The sequence below is a fragment of the Cryptotermes secundus genome, unplaced genomic scaffold (genome assembly GCF_002891405.2).
Source record: "Cryptotermes secundus unplaced genomic scaffold, Csec_1.0 scaffold40, whole genome shotgun sequence".
NCBI lineage: Eukaryota > Metazoa > Arthropoda > Insecta > Blattodea > Kalotermitidae > Cryptotermes > Cryptotermes secundus.
The window spans coordinates 472,376-496,162 of NW_019730583.1; the positions used below are offsets into that span (position 1 = coordinate 472,376).

Consider the following 23,787-nt stretch of genomic DNA (forward strand, 5'->3'; position numbering starts at 1 on the left):
CTTAGTTTTCTCTGTGTTTACTTCTAGACCAATCTCTCTATTTGCGTCAATTAAAGTTTGTGTGTTTTTCTTTATGGTATCTACATTATCACCCAGTAGATTCATATCATCAGCGTAGACCAACAGCTGATATGTCCCATTTAATTTCAGTCCTACCTGGTTTCCCTCGACCTTCCTAAGTGCATATTCTAAGGCAAAGTTGAAAAGGAGTGGCGATAAAACAACTCCTTGTTTTAAACCATTCTGGATAGGAAATTTATCAGACAAATGTTTACCTACACAGACTTTACTATACGTACCTTAAAATGTCAGTTAATATGAATGTCAAAGTCTTGTTTGCTCCAGGCTTATGGCGGCGGTTAAAATGACGTTTGGATCAGTTGGGGATTACGAAGTGAGGAAATTGAAAGTGACTCGTGCCACCTGTTCCGTGATTTGTCCCTCAGACCTCCCGAGCGACACCACTAAAGCCCGAAATGTAGGTCGAGTTATTCTGTGCAACAAGATGAGAATACCAGGCCCGTGCTACTCAGTAATTTCAGTTGTGTATCAGTTTCTATGGGGCACGCGGTAGCATATTTGGTTGAGGCACTATGCTACAAGCCGGAAGGTCGCTGGTTCCAGTCCCGATGAGGTGGTTTTTCAATTTACAAAATTCAGCAATATAGCCGCAATATATCCCTGGGGTCGATTCAGCCCCTAACAGAAATGAGTACCAGAAATCTTCCTGGTGGTAGTGGGTTTGCCGGCGCGTAAGGCTGAAAATCTTACAGCCATCTGTGATCCGATTGTCCAGAAAATGTGGGAGCCTCGACGTCTCACAACCCTAGGGGCTTTCACGGCCTGGTACACGGATAGCTTTACCTTTCTTATCAGTTCCCATAGCCGAGGGAAGTAATAATACTAACCAATTCATAGAGTAGCTGATAAGGACATGCAGTAGCAAACCCGGAGTCGTGACTGGAACTCACGCGCGGGTCAAGAAGTGGCTACTGCTGTTGCTTCGCACTTGCTTTTCAACTCTTGTGAATGTTACAGACAGGCTATATGGAAATTATTCTCGGTACCTTGGGGGTTATCTGTCTTCTATATTTTACAGTAAGAAAGCAGCATGTCAGCGGTTCTCTTTCCGTCTACAGATTACATGGAAATGAAAATCATGTTTAGGATCTGAGGATCTCACAGCGGTGGTTATGAAGTGTTCCACATCCTGGGTCACAAACATGTGGAGTCATGCTGCTTTCTTGTCTGGATTATTCTTCGATCCTGCCGAAGGAGGGGACGTGTTACTTCGAAAGGTCGCTTGACTTTCTGCGGTCTGCACTGTGTTTAATTTCAGAATAAGCAGCTGTTCATGTTTTCAACTAATTTATTTACTGTACCGACATCAGAACAAGTTGAGGTGATTACATGGTGCCGAATGAGTCTGGTGTACGTTAGCATAGGGTGACTCAGAAATATGGGACGAAGAGGTTATGTTCACCAGGGAGAACTGAAGAATTAATTTTTTTTAATTCGCTTAATGGGGGGTGGAGTCCAACTGGGTCCACTCGGCACGGCGACCACTGATTGGCCTCTTGTAGCCTGCCCCGGGTGATTATGATGGATAATTTGGTGGAATGAGGATTGGCAGGGGAAAGCGAAGTACTCGGAGAAACCCCTTCCCAGCCCAACCTTGTCCACCACAAATTCCACTTGACCAGACCCTGGATCGAGCCCGAGCCGCCGAGGTGGGAAGCCAGCGACTAACCGCTTGAGGTATGCCGCGGCCTTGAGAACTGAAAAAAGTAATGGAAAACAACTGTCTGTTTGAGTCTTGTCTTTCGTATACCATTTTATATTTTTATTTGACTATAACGTAACAACATGGCTGCTGTGCGAAATTAATACTACTTTCCGAATCCATTGCGATTTTGATTCATTTAACGATGATTTGTCAACTTCAGTGGTCATTTTATTTAATATGACGATTAAAAATGATGGAATGGAAAGTAGTCATGCTGTATTTGTGTAAGTTGAGGCAAAAGTGACTGAAGAATACCAGGAGCATCCTCAATCATGGTACCTCCAACCGAGATCAGAACTGGAGACCTCCTGCTTAAGCAGTTGATATTCGGTACCGGTAGAGGTGAGACTGTGTGACTCTGCTGATGGAAGAAAAATCTGTAATTTTTGCATGAAATATCGTGTCCCTGTGCGTGTGCAGCAAATTACAAACATGAGCATAGCGATAACATTCTAGATTATGTCCGGTCATTTGCAAGCTCTCTAGATCTACGCAATTGGAAGTCCTGTCCGGAAAGAGATCACCAAGTTTTATAATTTCCGCCAGATACTGTTTAAAACGGGAAGCATTTAGAAGTTTTGACAAATACCTTGCTTCTTTCGCTTTCTTTGCTGCCTCCTTTGTAACAGACTACTTGCATCCAAACACTGATTCTCTGAGTGAAATATCAATTATAAGAGGGCTGTAACTTGACTGGAGAATGTAGCGTATTTCGCTGCCGGCGCTTCCAGAATATGGGAACAGCCGTAAAGTTGGCAACATGAGAGAGAAACCGCGACCCGAAGAACAAAAGTAGCGACCCGTGAAATAGAAAACAATTGCCGATGCCAATCAATGTACACAAAATTAATCCTAAGTGGGCGAAACAATAAGCAGTGCTGCAGGTTGGCCGAGAACCACTGACATGAACGTCACATAAACATATATCAAGGGATGCGCAATAAACACCTCTCAATGAGGGCAACCATGTTCACAGAACGAGACTCTTGAGACTAGGTCATGATAGTATAAACCAGCGATTTCAAAACTACGCTACTCTTACCCCACGATCTCCGCGAAGATTTTCCAGGAGATCCTTGGAGAACTTCGATAATGAAGATTTTAATTTTACTGAATTTTTTGCTGAGTAATGCTGCGTCGTTAAGATGTATGAAGGGGCTTCACTGTGTGGAAAGTTGATTTGGCAAAACCGATATTAAATCGTACTTGCGAATTCCCTATACATAACGTCTGTTTAACAAATGGCTTTGCACTTGAAATGTTAACCTCTGTTGTATTTTATTTTGAAGAACATTGCTGTTGGTCATAGAAAAACATAATATTCGTAGGATTAGTATGACGGCAAACAGCTCTGTCTAAGTAAGTTTTGAGGTTTTCACGGCGATGACTATGAACAAAGTCGTCTTCTGGGTTTAGGCGCCATGTATTCTTCGTAGCTGTAGCTACTGCTCTCTGCATTCCAATCCATTCAACTGCTCTGAAGATGGAGGCGATACGTTCCTCCGAAACGCCGGCCAGAACGAAGAATACACGGCGCCTAAACCCAGAAGACGATTTTCTTCAGCTCTGTCTAAGTTTGAATTTGTCAGGTCTGAATAGAGATCGGTTACATGCTTCGATGGATTCCCCCAGATTCTCAAGAAAATTCTAAGACAGGACCTTAAGACAGGCCACTATCGCTTCTTGCCAAATTATTCTCATATGACATTCTTTTATTCGAGTGCACATAAAGACTAACTTATGACTGCTAAGAGGCATCAGCTGTAAGAAAGTTAGCACTTACTACGACCCCTGGAGGGACACTGGAAAGTGACATACGGATGCCGGGTTAACCGCTCGCAGCTCCTTGCGACCTTGGGACGAGATGACTGTACAGGGTGGCTAAGAGACGCATGTCCGAAAATAACTGAGCCTAACATTAAAATAGATGTGTTAAATTTTGTAGAGAATAATAAATAAAATAAGGTGGAAAAATTTTACAAGACCAACTCAGAAATTACAAAATAAGAGGGAGGAAATAGAGAGCGCTTACAGCTCTCATACACTGTTACAAAAAGAAGTAAAAGTGTCCTTGTAACGGGCCGTGAAGGCCCATAGAGTCGTGAGACGTCGAGGCTCCCACATTTTCTAGACAATCAGCTCACAGATGGCGGTGAGGTTGTCAGCCTAACGCGCCGGGCGCCCTTTACCCCTAGGAAGATTCCTGGTATTCATTTCTGTTAGAGGCTGAGTCGACACCAGGACCACAGCGCGGCTGGAAGGATTATGTCAACTGAAGAATCCAATGACCTCACCGGGATTCGAACCGCAACCTTCCGGCTTGTAAAATAGTGTCTCAACCAACTACGCTACCGCGTGCCCCTTTCAAGCGCTGTAACATTCCAATTAATTTCAATGTTGCAATAAAGACGCTCATACTAAGAACATAATCCATACATAGCAAACAGTAAGTAGGTCCATTAATACGGTATAAAATTTTCACTTACAGTGCGGTCGCATGTTATGCGAGGATGCGTTCTAAAGGTCTCGCAGAATTCAAGACAGGTTTTCTGACGCGAGTAAGTATGAAGTAAAAGGGATTTCTGGGATTTAGGATTCGCATTATTTCAAACTTTTCTCATAAAGCGAGAATATATTGTAACGTGTCGGCAACGTCTGCATTCGGCCTTGGTGTCCTTCGCGAGTCTTGTTGCGCTGTTCATCTTACCGCATCCGCCCCATTTATACAGCAGAGTTTCCGATTTGCATAGAGCACAGCCGCACTGTATTTTCGTTTTGTTTAGCATGTTTTGCGTCCTGTGAAAGCAGGTAGTACTAACGAACAAACGTCTCCGGGAGTTATATTTGACCGAGAGATTTTAATAGACGCCTGCCTAATCATATTCATCTAATGATCGGAAAATCTGAAGAGAAGAGGCCACTTCGAAAGTCCCGGGCTAGATGGCAAATATAAATAGGCATTGAGGAAATAAGGTGGGAAGGTGTGAGCTGGATGGATCTGGCTGAGGGCAGGGTCCAGTGTCAGGCCTTTGTAAGCATGGTAACTTCCCTTCAGGGTTTATAAAGAGTTTGGAATTTCTCGACTGATTTCCAAATAACGATTCTGCTCCATGGGCTTAATTCAGCATACGAATGCCAACGGATAAAGCGATGGGCATTCCCTTATCACAGTGGGTGCTTATGCGCATTCGATAAGAAGTAACTTGAGTAAATACCCGACGTACACAATCAGCATTGAATTACGGGAAACTGGATTCAGAAGAGTTAACGGAAAATTTGGAGAGCCGGGCTAGCGCAGTCAGTATAGCGACTGGCTATGGGTTGGACGACCAAGAAGTCGGATTTGGAGTCCCAGTGGGAGCAAGAATTTTCACTTCTCCATATCGTCCAGACAGGCTCTGGGGCTCGCCCAAATTCATATCCAATGGGTATCCCCGAGGTTAAAGCGTCAGGGGCGTCAAGCTGACCACTCACCTCCAGCTAATGCCGAGGTAAAGAAAACGTGGATCTATACATCCACTCTCCCATACGCCTTCATGGCTTAGCGCTTAATTAGTAAGCACAGGGACAACTTTTCCTTTAACGGAAGACTGGAATATTTAAGGGAATAGTGGAAGAATTACATTTAACTGGGGTGTAGAGGTATCCTAACAACTGACACAAACTTTTGAAACAGTGTGTAATGTTTACGGTTGCAGAACTTTCTCTGATTTGCGAGAAAGTGTGTACGCAGCCTTAAAAATGTCATTGATTCTTAGCTGCTTGAATGAAGACGGCGGTGGAGGGGGGGCTTGTTTTATGTACTTTACCAGGTCTACAGATAGCGCACAACGTGAGTAACGAAGGAGAAATGACGGAGAAATTTCTTGGAAGCTTACAGCACTGTGAAAGCGACGATTTATGTTAATGTATCCGATTATTTTATGACTCAGTATTGACCACGGAAATTAAGTTGTAGCGGAACATTCTGTTAATTTAGTTAATGTATCTCAGTGTTAAAACAGTAAGAGGAATTCTGTCTTCTGGGTTGGGACGTCATGTAGCCCTGCAGAACTTCAACGATTCGGAGGAACATATAGCCTATATATCTTGGGGGGTGCTTGCTCTCTCCACGACTCATTCCTTCTGTTCCTCGGTGCCTCTCCGCCGGGTCACGCGGCGTCCCTTCCGGGGAGCCATTGCATTGACTTCAGTCTCATTTTGTCTTCTTTCGGATATTTAGCTCGATCTTGGAGTTAGCCTTTGAGGCTAACAACTCTGGAATCCTCCCTCCCGCATACAAGATACAATTTATCTGGCTCACGACTGGTTAACTGGTGAGTTTCTGCACTGACGATCTAGCCCCGTTCTTAAGAAGTCAACAGTCACTCAGATGGTCAAAGGATTTCCTAATATTTATTGTGACCTGAAGTATTACTACTATGTTTACAAGAGCGTGCCACTCTTGTCTATCGTGTGGTGCATGAATCCAGTCCATATCTTAATATCCTGCTTCTTCAACATCCATTTTAATATTATTCTTCCATTCATGCTTAGGTCTCCTGACTTCTTTCTCTTCAAGTTTTAAATGGAAATTCTACATGCATTTTCATATCTTTAAATGTATGTTATATATTGAAACCATCTTATTTTCTTTGATGTTATTAACCTACCAAAGAATAGAGAAGAGCAGGGTAAGAACTATGAAACTCTCAGTGTGGATTATGCACGTTTCCTCAGTGAAGTTTCTAGAAGTTTCTTTGACCAGCCCCGCATATTTTGATTTTGCAAGGGATGTTTCGTGTCATTTATTTAGCTGTTTAGTTAGTTAGAAAAAGAAGAAAAATCTCATGTAAAATTTGTGTCGCAATTTCTTGTCGACTCAACATGAAACGAAGAGTTCAGGCAAGTGACCCAATACATTAGCCGCTGGAATAACGCTTTGCCTAGGCAAACGCTTCGAGCCTAATATGGGAGAGAAATCGGTTAAACAAATGAGCGAGTTGACCCCATGACACTTCTACGGAACATATGCTGATCATAAACTGTTGAACACCAATTTATAATTTATTTAATGACTCTGTGTCAACTACTTGTGTTACTTACAATGTTATTTACAATATAATGAATGCTGCAACTTACTAGTAGCAGTTTTGTGTTGCCACGCAGTCGGGGAAGTAATCAGGACTGTGCAAATCCCATACGTTTACTCCCAGAAGTCTGGAGGTGTCTCACAATACTTCTGATACATGTCTCGTACGCTTTCACCTCGAGGTACTCAGCGAAACTGAAAATATCTTTTACGCTGACAGATCTAACGGATGTGAGTTTCTGAATTTTTATTTCCATGGTAATAAGCAACTATAATTCAAATGGAAACACAGCTCTGTTGTTTTATGTGAACCCGCCGGACATGGAAATGCTTAATTGTGACAATTTGATTTCGCTTTCTGGTGACACTGCTTTGTCGAGAAGTGTTACCTCTGTCAGTAAAGTGGTTGGACGACGAGGGTGTAAATTTTCCATTCTTACAGCTACGTTCAGAAAAGATTTGGGGCCCAGTAACCTGCTATGCGATGTGTACGAGGGGGTTCCTTCCCAGGGGACCATCGCGTTGTTGAGAATAAGAGGAGCTTCTTTACCATATCTCCCAAACCCTTTCATGTTTCAGTGCTTACCTGCACGGCAATTTCTCTCAGCTGTGGATTTAAGCCTAAGTTTAAGCTTCCCTATATAATAGGGAATTGCTATCGTTGACCCATGCATTGTATTAAATTTAGGTTAATCAGATCCCTTATTCACTATTTCATTTCGCTCTGGGAACGATAGATAACGCGCAAGCTGTAACAATCTTTCCGTGTTGTAACACAGGATATGTGTCATTATGGAAAAAGAAACATACTGGCCATTAAGCAAGATTTCCGTATGAACGACTGAAACATTTCGTCACAATTTGTGTGAGAGTGTGGCAGGAGTTGAACAGACTTAATTTATTTCGTAGTGAAGCAATTCACATCCCTTCACGAACCTTATATCTTCTTCCGAAGAAAGAGCATACAGTCTACTGCATATGTTTTAAAATAAACTAAGCTTATTAAATGAAGCATCTGGACGTAACAAGAAAAACTAATCGGAAGGGATAAGCACATAAAGAAGGGACTTACACACTTCTGAGCGAATGCTGTGGTTCTACCTGTTATTCAGAAGGATCGAACCTCTCGCAAAGAAAAATTATTTTACAAAAATATCTTATGATATTCCAAGTCACTCCCAAGCGACTGCCGGGACAGTACATTGGAGAACGTCACAATTACATTTGTCGTTCTCATTGTCTTATTCGCAACGGTAGATAAGCAATGCGAATAAGATGTAAAAGTCTGTGACGATGGTACATTATTATTATTATTATCATTATTATTATTAGAGGGGGTGGGTTTCCCCATGCACTTAGAACAGTTATTGGTCCATTGTGCGTCCCCCTTTAATTTCTACTGTCGCCATACCCTACCGGTATTGGTGCACGCTATCAGCCCCGTTCAGCCAACGAGGTCGGGTCTCCTAACCCGATATTTCTCCCATCTCCCAGAGGCATTGGAAACTACTTGGGAGGGAAATTGTTACCTAATTTTGCTCAGAGGTCTCCTAGAGACATGAGGATCTTTTACGTGCCGTAAAGCTACGACACGGGACCAACGGCTTAAAGTCCCTCCCGGAGGACTTGTTCCCTGAATTTTTCCGTCCTTAAAAATTCCACGACCTCCGCCGGGTTTGAACCCGCGTACCTTGACTCATGAGGTGGGAACGTTACCCCTAGACTACGGAGGCCGCTATGGTACTACATTAGTTTTAATACAAACAAGACGGCGTTTTAGATAAAAAAATGACGATGGATAATGTCCAGACACATCATATTTGAAATAAGCAATCTAGCTGATGAATGTCAGTAAATAAATTAAGAAACAGAACAAAATAACTAAATGAATGCTAGTACAGGCTGACGTAGAAGTCGGAAGGAGAAATAAAAAAATTGGTAGAGAATTTTGATGGAGTTATCCTTTGGAAATAATGTTCTTCATAGAGCGATCTCTGTGTATGTGTGGGAGAAGTCCTTTTCTTATAACGATTTGTTCAGAAGCATCTTAACCACGAACGCCAAAGTGCCGAATGTCAAAGTGGCAACAGCTCGAGCCTTCTGAATCTCTGACGAATATTTGGGATTTGAAATATATTATATTGACGAAATTGTCTGTTGATGCAAATCTTGAAATCACTTTCAGCTCACTTTCATAATTTTTATTAGAATATGCTCCTAATATACAGAGTCTGCGTCTGTGTGTCTGTCTGCCTGTCTATCTGTATGTCTACCGCGCAGCCACTGTGATCGGCGCGCCTTTGAATTTACCAGTCCCAATAGCTATTAAATCGACCTATACATTCTCACGAAACTTGACATTGCAGACCATCCTATTATATATACTTCTAGTGTTTTCATTAACTACAAATGTGTATACCTCGGCTAACTTTAATTTTTTTATGTAATTGGTTTTAATTTATTGACTTGTTATTAATTTTATGCTATCGCTCCCAGTTGTCTTATCTTAGTATTTAGTTACTTATAGTATTAGCAACACTCGTATTAATTCATAAATATATGCATATATTTAAGTCTTCTTTAGATTTATGCTCACAGATTTATTTATCGGTATACACTGGTGGACGTCTTGTACAGGTTTTAATTTATTATTCCTTCAGTGTTTGTACGAGTCCATGGCATTCAAAGGAAATCCTCACTTCTCTCACAGCGGTCTGGCGCCTAGTTTGGTTGTGTCTTTGTGGCTAGCTCTTTCGAGATATGCAGTTCGATGTGTAGAGGTTGAGGGTGTCAGGGACGTTAATGCGGTTTGTAACACGAAGTGCTGTGACGTGTCTTCCGAGTGAACAAGAGCAACGGAGATGACAGAGCATTCTGCAGGCTTATTTGTCCGCTAGACTGCACTTAAGATTCCTGAACACATCCAGAATTAGTCGTATTTTTATATAGAGTGTAACTAAAATGCGCGGACAAATTCTGGGTCTGAGTTCCACATACCAAAACAAGAAAAATTGTTCATATTAACACTTGTCCGCAAGGCGCCCAACAACTTTCCATTTGGCATTCAACGTTAAATATTTAAATTTCGCCTCAAGATATTTTGTGTCTTACTTCCTTTATTACTGGTTTATTTCTATATTATCTATTCCTTTACTGGGTAGAATTGTTGAAATAATATTTTAACAAATATTTCTGTGAAGAACTGATCGCTCACTTTCCTGTGATACGACACTGACCGCATAGAAGACGACGCTTCCAACAATCCCTCTATTGTTGCTTGCGTATTCGTTACCGCGGTAACATTTTACATATAGACACATAGACTGATGGGAGGGATTTATGAAGTACGCAATTAAGATGGGCTCAGGTGTCATGACATGCGTACCAATTTTTATGAAGACTGGATCAGGTATTGTAAAGCCGATAGATGGGGATACATAGGCAGCAACGTGATGTCATAAGCCTATTTTTATTTTTTCAAAATAAGGAATGTAGCCTAAACCAGGCATTTATATCGAAGAAAACTAAACTCGCCTCAGTTACAAAGAAGAGTCGGTCAATATTTAGAGAGAAAAAAATCACAGTTCGTTCTGAGAATCACACGAATTCGCGACGCTCAACGTTCCAACAAACGGTGCAAAAAGCTACCACTGCTCTATAAAAGGATATATTTGCAAATAAATCAAGAATTCCTCTTCTCGCAAGAAACAGGTAAAAAGAAAATGCCTACATAATTGTCAAAACAATTATAATTATCGAGGAAAATCCCGAAAACTGCTGTTGCGAAGATTCGAACAAAGGAGTTTGTGTGTAATTACCTTATGATTGTGTGTGTCTGAAGAGCAAGATGAAGTTTTGCAGATGATTCCCAATATCAAAGCTCCGTGAACACGCGGAGATGGCATGAGAAAAGCAGGAAGGGTATTTCAATGTGTTATCCACGACATTTGACTGAAGGACTGAGGAAAAAGACAAGAAACCTGAGGCCAGAACATACAATTTTATGGGTGAGACAGGACCTTCCGAATATGAAGTTAATGCTTTACTGCAGACCCAGTTTTTCGAGTGGTTAAATAGTGTAGAGGTTTAAAGTGTGTTCAATCGGCTCACAGTCAACGCCTGAAACAATTTCAGTCCAAACTTCTTACGGATTGAAAGACGCGCTCTAAATGTGTTCTCTGATATTTTTCACACTTTTTATGCCCTTGATGGGCAAGCTGCGAAGCTAATTGTACTGCAGAGTAAGGGACTACTTTTCCTTGAGCGGTAATTCGTCAGATATTCACGATATTATAAGAATGTTTTTAAAAAGTCGTACATCTTAATCACATCTGTTTTACTTTACTAATACGATTTTAACCACTGGGTTGTCTAATTTGGCTTTATGTAAAACTGGGTCTGTAAGTGACTTGTACGCAAAAAAATTGGGTGGGGGAAGTGATCCGATAACTTGTAGTGTAGACCTCAATAATGATTTTAATTGAAATACGTCAAGAAATTTTAGAGATTAAAATTGCTGAGTGAACAGACATGAATTTTGTGGAAAGAATGTACAGAAATTAAAAATCGATAATGCGTTAAGCATTTATTGCAAGGAAGATGTAATAATTATACTCCCTGATCCAAGTTCTGAATATTGGTATTTCCTATTTCCTTGAAATCAGAAAATATCCCCTAATAATCATACATAAATGTGAGGTTACTATTCGGACCAGAGCAGGCTTAAAGGATACGAAACTGCATACGATTCGTATGCAGTTCGAAACTGACAGGGCATACTTCAAAATTCTCATACACTCAGCATTCACGGAAACAGAGCGCGGACTCTCGATTTCTGATGAATGAACATGCGGACAGAATGCACCGGGTTTACTGAATTTGTCGTGGGCTGTTTCAAGGCATCGCCGAAAAGAGCATGGCCGGCACACCTGTTCAGTCAACACTTGGGCACCAGTCGTTGTGACCGAATGGGCAAATTCTGAGTCCTATGTGCGAGGTCTCTAGTCGGAAACTGGTTATACCGACTGAGATTTCCCGCGAGGGAAATTAAGAGATTCTACGCGAAATTAGGCCATAACCACTTCTTTCCACATCATTTTCAGTTCATTGTTTATTAATTACCTTGTGATTCTACTTCGTGCAGCCCGAGCTACTGATAGCGACAGTAAATAAACCGCACAAGAATAAAACGAATAAGACGTTTAGGTTCTTCATCACTGAGAGCGTCTTCTCAACTGCCGGAAATGTGCTGATATGCCTACGGCGGTTCGTGGACGAAAATGTTGTCTATGACTTTATGGTCAGGTATGCGCTGCAGCACAAAACGCTTTCTAACAGAGAAATTGTCTGTAACCTGTACTGGTAGGTTTCTGCAGTATCCCTGCCTGATGACAACCGGTAGCACTCCGCGCCTGGAAAGTATTTACATCACACCCAAGGCCTTAAGATGTATTCCTTATCAGCTACACTATTAGGCAGTGTTTCTTTCAGTCAACACTGTGAACAATTAAGGCACTGCATGACCGGAGGGTCTTTCCTGGCCGAGACAGCTTTTTTCTTTTCTTCAGCCCACTCAGCCTTCAGTACTGGAGACTCCTCATAAATGTGTTAGGCCGGTCTCTCCCTCATTTCAGTACCGACAATATGAAAGTGTGGTGCTTCACCTCAGTTCCCCTTATACGAGTACATGCCAAAGTGTTTAAGAACGGGGATTGAATTTAAAACAATTAATTAGAAAAAGCAATTCAGTGCAGCAATTAGGCACATGAAAGCAACTACCTGATAAGGTGGCCACGCCATAGCTCAGGCGGTTAGTCGCTGGTTTCCTACAGAGGCGGTTCGGGTGCGAGCCCAGGTCTGGTCATGTGGGATTGGTAGTGGACAAAGTGGCGCTGGGGCTAGTTTTCTCCTAGTACTTGGGTTTCCCCTGCCAATCTTCATTCAACGAACTGCTCCACAATCACCAGCATCTATCATCTGAGGCAGGTACAATAGGCCAGTAGTGGCCGCAGTACCAAGTGGACTCAGTCTCACCCCACTAAGAATAATAATAAAAAAACTACCTGATAACGACTTCACAAAATTGAAACTTGTTATATAGGTAACATCTATGATAAGTGACAACGTAGCACGCCAGTTGTCTACTAACAGAACAAGGAGATGCACCTACAAACTGTCCCTGCGAATCAAATCATAAGCCACATGATGCTGAACTATAACATGATGAATTAAATATCCCTTCCCCCGGTTTGCAGGGAGAGAGATTTATCAGTGAAATCTTCGGTAATTGGAACAGATTCTGATAATCCTGTAGCAAAATTGTGACTTGTGGGGGGGGGTTACTCGACGTCTGGGCCATTTCCACCGTACTGTCAGCAGCCGCGTTCATCATGCAAATACTGTATGGAGTTTATGTAATGAATTTTGCTGGAGTGCTGAAGAAGACAGTGGGCCTACGGTCTTGCAGCTTTGTGCAATGCATTGACTAATGAGCAGAACCCGTGGAGACGTCTTCACGGCGAAGGCAAGTGGCATTTCAATGCTACATGCAGGAGCTGGCTGCGTGTCCAGAAATGTTGACATTAAACTCTCTTGCAGGTGAAACAGAAGTTCTCCAGGCTACCACCTCCAGTGATCCGGTATACAGTCTACAACAAACCAGTTAAATCCAATACATGCCATAAACTAATTTCTCCAAGATTTTCACCATTTAAACAAGGATCAGAGAGAGAGGGAGAGAGACATGAACCTTGTATGCCAGTTAAGGAGCAACTATGAGAAAGAGGCATATGTAGAACTACGTATGTCCATGTAGAGCGAAGAGAGAAATAATCTCGTAGAATATAAATGTTTGGAGACTGGTGGGGGCTATTAAGAGCAATAAACGGGGAAATTGCCCCATGTGTACCAAAGTAGGAGACTGGAGTCACATATTGAGATGTAAAAGAACAAAGATTTGGACACACCAGAGTTTGGACAAGAGGTTTAGGAATATCACTAAAGAAATAGTTATTAGTACTATTGCTGGATTGCAATAACAACCAAAGAAAGCAGAAAACAAGAAAATTGTAGCATGTAGACCCGTTGATAAGTAATGACTCTGTAAACAACTGCCGTTGCTAGGTAATGGTCGCAACAGATTCCTAACACACACAAACAGACTTGTTTTCTACGTGGTCCGAGAGACAGCCACTTGACGCAACAACAGAATAACTGTTGGGGGATATGTTTTCTATGCGATCCGTGCCGAGTTGTTATAAGCAGGACAATTTTAGTTAGTTGTGAGACAGTCACCGGTCAGTAAGAACGTGAACACAGAAGTTGAGGGATCTACGGGGTTGGACGCGGTCACCAGACAACAACTAGCGAAGACACCGCAGACAGGAGATTTAGTGCTTGCTGTAGTTAACTGCTGAGTGTGTGAATTAACGAGGGCGCTATAGTTGTTTGCAATTACGATTTGTAAGTGTTCAATGAATGCAACTGTTTATCCAAACCACGTCTATAGTCACTAAACAAGTAACTATATATATATATATAATCATATATTAAATTATATAATATATATGCAATTAATATAACGAGAAATGGAAATGATAGAAAGCGAGAACGAGTGCAAAGTAGAAATAAGAGTAGCGAGAGAACACGCGCGACTAAAATATTAATGTATAACAGATGGGTTCTGTGCTGTATGAATTGTACGTAATTTGAATAGGACGCCCGAACGTAGGAGCAGAGGGTCAAACCTCGGCATCACAAAATGTAAATTCTAACCTAATGAAGTGCACAGTTATTGATATTATTTTCCCACCTACACCTAGGTCTCCTAAGTGGCCTCTTCTCTTAAACATTTCAAGCTAAAATTTTGTGTTCATTACTTTTATCACTCCCACGAGTGTTACATTCCCCATTATCTCACAATATAATGTATGCAACTGGCAAATTTCGATATATGCTAGGAGACAAAATGCCTCTCTTATGTTACCAGTAGCGTTCCTCATATTCGAAGTTCGAAACTGATAGGCTAGAAGTTGTCACATTGGTGTCCGAACTAAGGTCCCAATTCCTTCCTATCCTGTGCATACAAACGGGCGATATGTAAGAATCGGTAATAGAAGACCTGAGATCCCACCGAACCCTTAAATGCAAAGAGGTAAACTCGTCGCTATGCTTCATGGAGCCCTGCATTATGAAGACGTATGGGGAAGCGGTGGTATATCTCCACATATTAACTTTGACACTAGATGGAGGTGAGTGTTCAGAGTCACAGGTTTTATCAGCGGAAAAAGAGCCCTCACTACCCACTGGGTAGAAGGTTGTAAGTGTTCAAGGACCGAGATGAACGCAGTAGCGAAGAGAAGTATCCATCCTCCTGCTGTGAGTCGAATTTCGATCGTTCTCTTCGTAACTTAGTCACTACAGTATTTTTCTTTTTTGCTAGTGGAGAGGGACTAAGTCCCTTGTACTGCGGCCACTTCTGGCCTATTGTACCAGCCCCAGATGATAGATGAGGGTGATTGTGGAGCAATTTGTGGAATGAAGATTGGCAAGGGAAACCGAAGTACTCGGAGAAAACCTGCCCCAGCGCCACTTTGTCCACCGGAAATCCCACTTGACCAGACCCGGGATCGAACCCGGGCCAGTGAACTGTCCGAGCTGCTCATTCCCCAGAACTCAACTTAGAACTCAATTCGCAGAAAGCACTGATCAGTCCAACTGTACCTAAAGAAACGAGGACACGGTCGCTTGGCAACGCACTTCCTTTACATTATATCTTATTGTTTTATTGTTTTGAAACTCTCTTCTGTTCTGACGTAATAAATAATGTGTGCGGGAGAAATCATGTGGAAGTTGGACAGGTGTTAATTTCTTTGCCTTTGTCGAAGATGTCGATACAGGACACAGGCGGAGGCGGTGCTGTACAGGCCGCCATCTGTTCGACTGTTGCCTTCTGAAATGGCTTCGTCATCTCGGGCGACTTTCTTGGCTTCTCAGAAGGAGTATCAGATGCTTTGAAAACAAGCAACAATGGCCTGCGGTTTGAATGGAAAATAGAAACTGAGATGAGTGTTACTTCGAGAGGACTCATACACGAGTATACATTGTATAAAGGAAACCATTCCTATCATTCGCTTCCATTTTCATACATTTTTCGGATTCCTATAAAAGATTATTAACGCCATCCAGTGTGATTGATAAATGTTGTGTTTTTTAATATTTCATCCTTTACATGTTTCGGTCGGAGCGAGCATCTTCAGAAGGACATATCAATACATACAGGCACTACTATTACAATGTCATAAATATAAAATATTACCCTTTAACTATTACTACGATGTGCAAGAATTTGTTAAAACGTTTATAAATTATTATAATTAGTCTATTTTCAACGCGATAGCGTAGTTGGTTATGGCACTATGCTACAAGCCGGGAGGTCGCGGGTTCAAGTCCCGATGAGGTCATTGGATTTTTTTCAATTGACCTAATTCTTCCAGCCGCACTATGGCCCTGGGGTCGACTCAGCCTCTAACAGAAATGAGTACCAGGAATATTCTTGGGGGCAAAGGGCGGCCGGCGCGTAGGGCTGACAACCTTGCCGCCATCTTTAAGCCGATTGTCTAGAAAATGTAGGAGCCTCAACATCTCACAACTCTATGGGCCATCACGGCCTATTACAAGGATAGCTTTACTTTTTATTCTTTTTTATTTACAAAGTGTGGTTTAAAAACTTTTTTAATCTAGAATCAGTGTGGTCCGTGTCCTTTATACTTCTTACCTTTAAAGGAAGATGAGTGTATATCACGTCGTGGTTCCTCTGTTTGAAGATTAGGGCTCTTAGTATCGCTGTGTTGTGACAGACCGGGATGGACCATGTCAGAATTTTCGGATTCCTTCCGCAAATCCCGGAATTTTTTCTGTTTTAAATCGGGATATTCGGAGACGAGGGTCTCTAATTCCTCATATCGGTTTACAGTACAGTGGGACATGTCTCAGGATCAACCCTAGTTTTACCACTGAAGACACTCGCCAACTTCAGTCCCCCCAGGACTTTCCTGTGCGTCTGTATTTATCTTAGATCCGCACTAATGACAACATACAGGCGATGCAATTGGGTTCATTATCAAATTTAACTCATATCGGTGTTTGAAGGCATATACATGGCGTGGAGGTAGAGGTCCATGTACAACTGACTTCATGTCCCTGCCGCATTGCCCTACGGAAACCAGCCTCGGAACAGGTAACCGTTAATGTAACAGATTCACTGTAGATCTAGAAGTTGTGAGGAAGAGACTGAAACGCTCCTGTTGGGATTTAAACTGAGACCTTCCATCACTGCGGTTCACATTTTTATGGGAAAGAACTTCGCGTGACCTCATTTTGTGAAACAAAAAGTAAAATGTAATGTGTTTATAGAGGCGGTTAAGTTGTACGGTGGGAAATAAGGTGTTTGCTCCGTGCCTGTGTTTCCACACACTTCTCACGAGTGTCGGAGCTCCAGCACGCTCCGAACCTGTTGCTCACGACTTCCTGGTATCGTGTAAGACTCAGCCAATAAGAGCAAGGAGTTGCCGTCTGCACAGCGGTGACTAAGAGCAGTACTGACTTCGGGAATATTGCGCCGTGTAGTCCAGCAGTTCACCGTTGTTTCGAAGGAACTTACTGCCTCCACATTCAGGATCGAATTGTGGGGCCAGCAACAAAGGAGCAAGAAACAGAGAGTAACGCCTGCTTCCTTGTGCAAGTTCTAGATGTAGCTCGCTTCTTGGAGGTCTCTTGCTTGGCTTACACTTCGACAGAGACAGTGCTTTCCTCAGAGAAGTCACTACACTCCTGCCGGACTGCATGGCGCTACATCCCAGAAGACAATACTCCTCAATAACATTGTCAAAACAATGTGAAAACAAAGGAGGAATGCAGGGTAAAACTTGCAAGACTTGGAATCCACAAAACGTCAATATTGACACATGCGGCCTTCATTATGCGCTGGCCTCTTGACAGAGTTAATATTTATATTTTGTTTAATGAAATTCACAATCTACACTGATCTCATTTTTCTCTTGTTGATTTGCACTGCTTTGCAACGGTTGTTACAATATAGACCGATTCTTTAGTCATTTTGCTACGTTGTATCAACTGCAGAAAATATGGAAAAGACAAAATTTTACATCCAAAATGCCAGATAAATGGCATCATTAAATATTAACTCTGACATTGATTCGGTCAGTTTACTTATCAAAATCTGCCAATGTGCATTTCAGTATGGCTAAAGAGAGTCAGCCCGGTCATGACTGATGCCGACTGTTGTCTCGTGTTCAAACAGAAAGCCCACACAAGACCTATAAACGTGTAACAAAGGAAACGATGGTCTCTATATACATATGTACACGTTTCTTTCCCAGGCATCTGAGAAGTTCTGGGCGTTAGAACTTTCGCGGTGGACGTGGGTCCAAATGCTACAGAGGAGTGAAAATACACGTACTTCATTGGAGTCACCATTCCATACTCCTTACATTTGGTTGCAGTTGTTTGGTGTGTTAGCAGTGGCGTGTAATAAAATAATTAACCAATTAACTAATTACGTTATGTTTGTGTTTTCCTCCCTGAACTATTCACTGAATTTCGTTGAGCTTTACTGCAAGCGACCTTTACAAAGAAACTTTACTTATTTCAGGTCGTATTGTTTCATCACCCGCTTGGCATTTCACTTACCAAGTTGCCGGAGGGTGGGTGTGCTGAACACGCATTGCAGCAAATTGCGCGCTCAGACTCAATCGTGAGAACCTCTTGAACCCACGCCCTCCTGCTGTGGGGGGGGGGCATGACTCCGCCAAACAAGGGTTCTAATTATAAGCGAAAGTTCGAGGTTCTCAGGACCATCTGTTGAGAGGTCCTAGAGTCCATTCCAAGCCCAAACACACCGAAGTTTGGCAATGCTGCTTCAAGTAGAGCACACCAAACTAACTCCGTGAAAAAAAAAGTCCCGGAAGAGCTAACAGTCGCTCAGCTATTAAAGAAATTCTAAAAAAAAAAAAAACCCAAGATTTATTATTGCTTTCACAGTAGCCCGCCAGCGGAAGCTATTCTGAGCCGTGTGACTTAAGAACACAACATCGCACGTTGTACCATTAAAATCCATTGTAATGTTCTCCACCCATATACGGGTATGCGTCTAAGTGCCCCAAAGTTCTGTCTTCCATTCAGGTTTCGTGATTAAATTTTTATTATATTTCTCATCTGTGTCATACATGCTACACTCCCCGCCATTCTCGTGCACTTTGAGCTGATCACACTAACACTATTTAGCTTAACATATATTATTTCCTTATCATAGTGGAAGGGTCATCTGGTGTGTTAACCGAATATTGGGGTCGAGTGCAGCGTTTCTTCTTCGCGCTCGACAGGATCTTACCCCGGGGACTGGCTACCTTCAATCCCTCCAAACAAATACCAGGACAGTAGGTCTACCTTATATTACGCCGCAATCAATTCCTTCTATATGCTTTCAAATCACTGATAATCATATCATTCGACGTTTTACAGTTCGACAAACTTACAGCATTGTTGAGTAAACCTGGAATATAAATCAGAATGAAGGGATGTGCATATTTGCTGTCCACGATCTCGGCATCTTGCAAGGTAGTCCATGTTCTCTTCTTTTCTTCTTGTCCTTCGTCTTCGTCTTCTCCTTCATGGTGAACATAAAACTGTTCCTTTAAAGCTCAAGGCGTGCTTGATCCTGTACGATATGGTTCTGCTATTTCCTTGGGGACGCTCGGGAAATCATTGACTATGAATCAGGAGGCAATTTTCGTGGCTGGGTTTAGAACCAATATCTACTGAATGTGAAGAAAATGATGGATAAAATAGCGTGCAGAAACTATTTTTTTTTTAATTCGATCATTGTGGGGTGGAGTCCTACTAGGTCCACTCGGCACGGCGGCCACTGATTGGCCTATTGTAGCTTGCCCTGGGTGATTATGATGATGGAGAATTTCGTGGAATGAAGATTGGCAGAGGAAACCGAAGTATTTGGAGAAAACTCGCCCCAGCGCCACTTTCTCCACCACAAATACCACTTGACCAGACCCGGGATCGAACACGGACCGCCGCGGTGGGAAGCCAGCGACTAACAGCTTGAGCTATGGCGCGACCTTCTGAGCAGAAACTGCTTACTGCCATGACCTCGCCACACAATGCCTTTTGTTGTATATAATCTCATGCGAACACTAACAGCTTGGGCAATTTCGCCACATATTGCTCTGCACTTGTTTACTGTCTGTCATGGAACCTGAAAGTTAAAATTAGTTACAAAATGGAGAGTTTTCTCAGTTCCATCCATTCATAATAACGTAGATAACTTTCTGAACCTTCAAAGTGGTAGAAGTTTAATATTTTACATTCTTTTTCGCGATATATGCAGAGTGCATTTTAATTTAGGAGAAGAATAATGGACTCACAATTTATGTAATTTTCTCTCATTCTAGTGTCAATTCACTTCCCTTCTGTGAAATACAAAATCATTTTATTTGAATGCCAGTGTCTTGAAATTTCCCCTGGTTTCTGCAACCCGCAGACATATACACAAGAGAAACTCGCCTTCCGCATGTTTATCTGAAACGCAACGATATGGAGGTCACAACCGATTTATCATATGCCAGGATTTCTCCGCGACAAAACGTTTTCTCTAACTAAAATTCATTTCCGTGCAGAAGGATTATAGAAGAGGCTGTTACAATACATTGTTCTCTTAGACTTTTTATATCCTGAGAATTTCAATAGGCTTTGTATTTGAATATGCAGCTGCAATGTACAGTAAATTTCAGTTTTATATCTGACAGCAACAGAATTCATGTCACTGCCTCAAGGCATCACCTAGAAGAACTGCAGAAATAAAAAATTATCAAATATTTGGTGAGAATGGAACGCAAGTTTCTGTTAATCAAGGTTATAACGAATTCTCTTTGTTCTGTGTAACATAAAAAACTCTGCAACTTCCATTACCTTCGGACACGTTTGGTCATAATCTGCTGCAAAATATGCATTGTGGTCTTCATCATTTTGGAAAGTAGAAGGAAAGATAAATAGATTTTTAACTTAACAGCATGCAATACTGTTCGAATTTATTGTTCACAGAATTTCGTCATGAAATTTATATGCATTTTGTTAATATTTCCGGGTTCTTAAATGCGAAAATGTTCAAATTATTGCTTACAGCTCTACTCTTGTTTTCATTTTATTGCAGATTTTAACTTCGTGGCGTTAATATACAATTTCCGCAATAAGTATTAATTCATTAGCTAATGTATTTGCCTGTACTGCGTTATTACTTATATACGTAGAGACAAATGAAACAAGTGAAGTTTCGTTTTGGTTGGCTATTTGTGAGAATTCCTTACTATGTCTGAAGAATATCTGATATTCATTCAAATACACAAAATTATCCAGTATAAGTATTAAATGCAGATACTCTCATTAGTTTGTAAACATCATATGTCAGCAATGGAAACAATAAAGTATATAATTAAGATAATTGCAACATAGTTACTTTTCACGCTGCAGACACATGACAATTACAGAAGCTGCATTTTCGAGTATCCATTCTTATTTTGTATGGCTCTAGTGTTGACTCCATACCAGAGTTCGCAGGACCAGCATGTTGGTGTTGATGTTATGGGGAATTAAAATATACATTATCTGATAAGCTCCAGAAACATAAATTGTGATAAGTTATGTGTTTATACCCACAGATACTCCTCGTGTTGGCAGCCTGTCTACTAGGCAACGGCTGCGTGGCTAAACAGTCGGACGACACTGAGCCGCTCATCTGGAACAATGCGGGTCAAGGCAGCTCGTCCCCGGCGCCCTTGAAATTGGACCCTGTGCTAAGACGCGCCCTGCTCCGAGCACTCACACAGCTGGAGCTCGAGGCGCAGAGAAAAGCAACCGGAGCCGACATCGCAGAAAATACATCAGTAGACGACGCCTCGGTGAAGGACACGCAGGAGGCAAACATAAAACGCGACCTCGAGGAATTGCTAGGGAACTATGAGAATGCCATCAAACAACCAGAAGAACCGCAGACACCAGTCAAAGTAAAGGAGAATCAAGACATGATCATTCTAGACGAACAAAACTCACAGCCTGCTGATGAAGTAAGCGTCATCGACTATGAAGTTCCCGGCGACAAAACAAAGACACCCGATGATCTACACCAGCAAGAGCAGACATCCTTCTCGGAAAAACCACAGGAGAGTGCCATATTTTTCCAAAACCAGCAATCTGAAACTGAAGAGAAGACAGAAAATGAAGAGAAGAAGTCAGAAACAGATTACCCACCGCAAGGTGACATTCAGTCCAACATCATCCCCTCAAGTACACAGCTGACGGACACCGATAAAAGTGGCAACACTGACAAGAAAGTAAGCGAACAGGACTACAACGTTGCAGAAACGTCTTCGACGGTAAATAATGCCGTCGTCAAGACCAACGATCTGCCAGCTGGCAGTGAAAGTACAAAACTCGATCTGGACGACCAGGATGTATCGATATTCCAGGCTCCACTCGTGGCTGCATTTACGCTACAGCAAGACGAAAAGGGAAATCCTAAGAGGGTGGTGCCTCTACTGCGACGGCCACAGTCAACTCTGTTAGCACAGCAACGACAGCGCCTCCAGCAACAGCAAATTCAACTAATAAAGGAACATCAACAATTCCCGCAACTGCCTCTGCAAACTGCAGAACAACAGCATCGGTTTCAACCGCAGCCACTACACTTAACAGGACAACAACCGCGTTTCCAGCCGCAGCCACTGCAACTATCAGACCAACGTTTCCAACCGCGACCGTTGCAACTAACTCGAGAACAAGAGCTGGAACGTAAAACACGTCTATTAGAAGAACAATTGCTTCAGCTGCAACGGCAGCAAAATTTTCAACAACAGCAGCAATTCCAGCAACAACAGCAGTTTCAGCAGCAACAGCTCTTGAAACAACAACAACTTCTAGAGCAGGAACGGTTGAGGCAGAGACAACAGCAGTTATTCGTTGAAGAGCAGCAGAGGCTGAGGTTCCAGCAACAAGCGTTCCTACCTCTGGAGCCACCCCCACATCCACAGCGGCAGAGATCGCAGCGGCAGGAGACCGGAACAGGAATAGTGGACTTCCAGCAAAGTGTCGGTTTCCAGTTCGGGCAACAACCAAACAATTTATTCCAGCAACAGTTTGTTCCGTCCACCTTCCAGCAGGTTTCTAACCCCTCGACGGACTTCGTTTTTAACAACGTGAATAGTTTCAGGCAACCTATCCAGCCTTCGTCCGTGAACAGTCAACTACAAAATCTACTGTACCAGTCAGGTGTAGCTGGAGATCTGCAGATTAATGGTGCATCACCTCAGGAAGACCTCAACATCGTGTCAAAAATTTTGTCCCTCAACCACGAAGGAAGGGGGGACAGATCCGGCAGGGAGACACCCCAGCCACCATCAAGATTTATCAGCCCCCCACTCCCTTGAGAGTCTCAAAATCCTGTGAAGTTATATGAACACAGTGTTTCAGGTTACAATAGGAAGACGTTGACAGTCCACTGAGACATTTAAACCTGGAAATGCTCATCTCTCTACGGCCCTGAACGAACTTTGTACATCTGCATGTCACTGAACAGAGTATTGTTGTTTAGAAATACAAAGTAGAGTGAACTTTTAAGGACATACTCGTACACTCAGTGTATAAAGTCATCATTTCTCCACACCTAACGAATATATTTCAGATTAATGAAGGAAGGATGCTGTTGTCACTCATGCACACTCTAGGGCACCTCATTCTAAAATTACGCTTGTCTTAGAAACATTTTATAAGTGTAAAGGTTTTCCCAAACAAGTGACTTGATAAAGACACTGCTTCATTCACATCCATGTCCTGGCGAGTCTGACAT

General features: G+C 42.2%; 1 protein-coding gene across 1 annotated transcript in view; it reads left to right on the top strand.

Moving 5' to 3' along the window:
* LOC111866322 (putative mediator of RNA polymerase II transcription subunit 12) overlaps window positions 1-23,368 on the top strand; it is a 47,349-nt gene extending 23,981 nt beyond the window's left edge. Inside the window, exon 2 of the mRNA XM_033752200.1 lies at window positions 21,605-23,368. Coding sequence (XP_033608091.1) covers window positions 21,605-23,368 — 1,764 coding nt within the window. The remainder of the gene's footprint in view (window positions 1-21,604) is intronic.
* The last annotated feature ends 419 nt before the right edge of the window (window positions 23,369-23,787 follow it).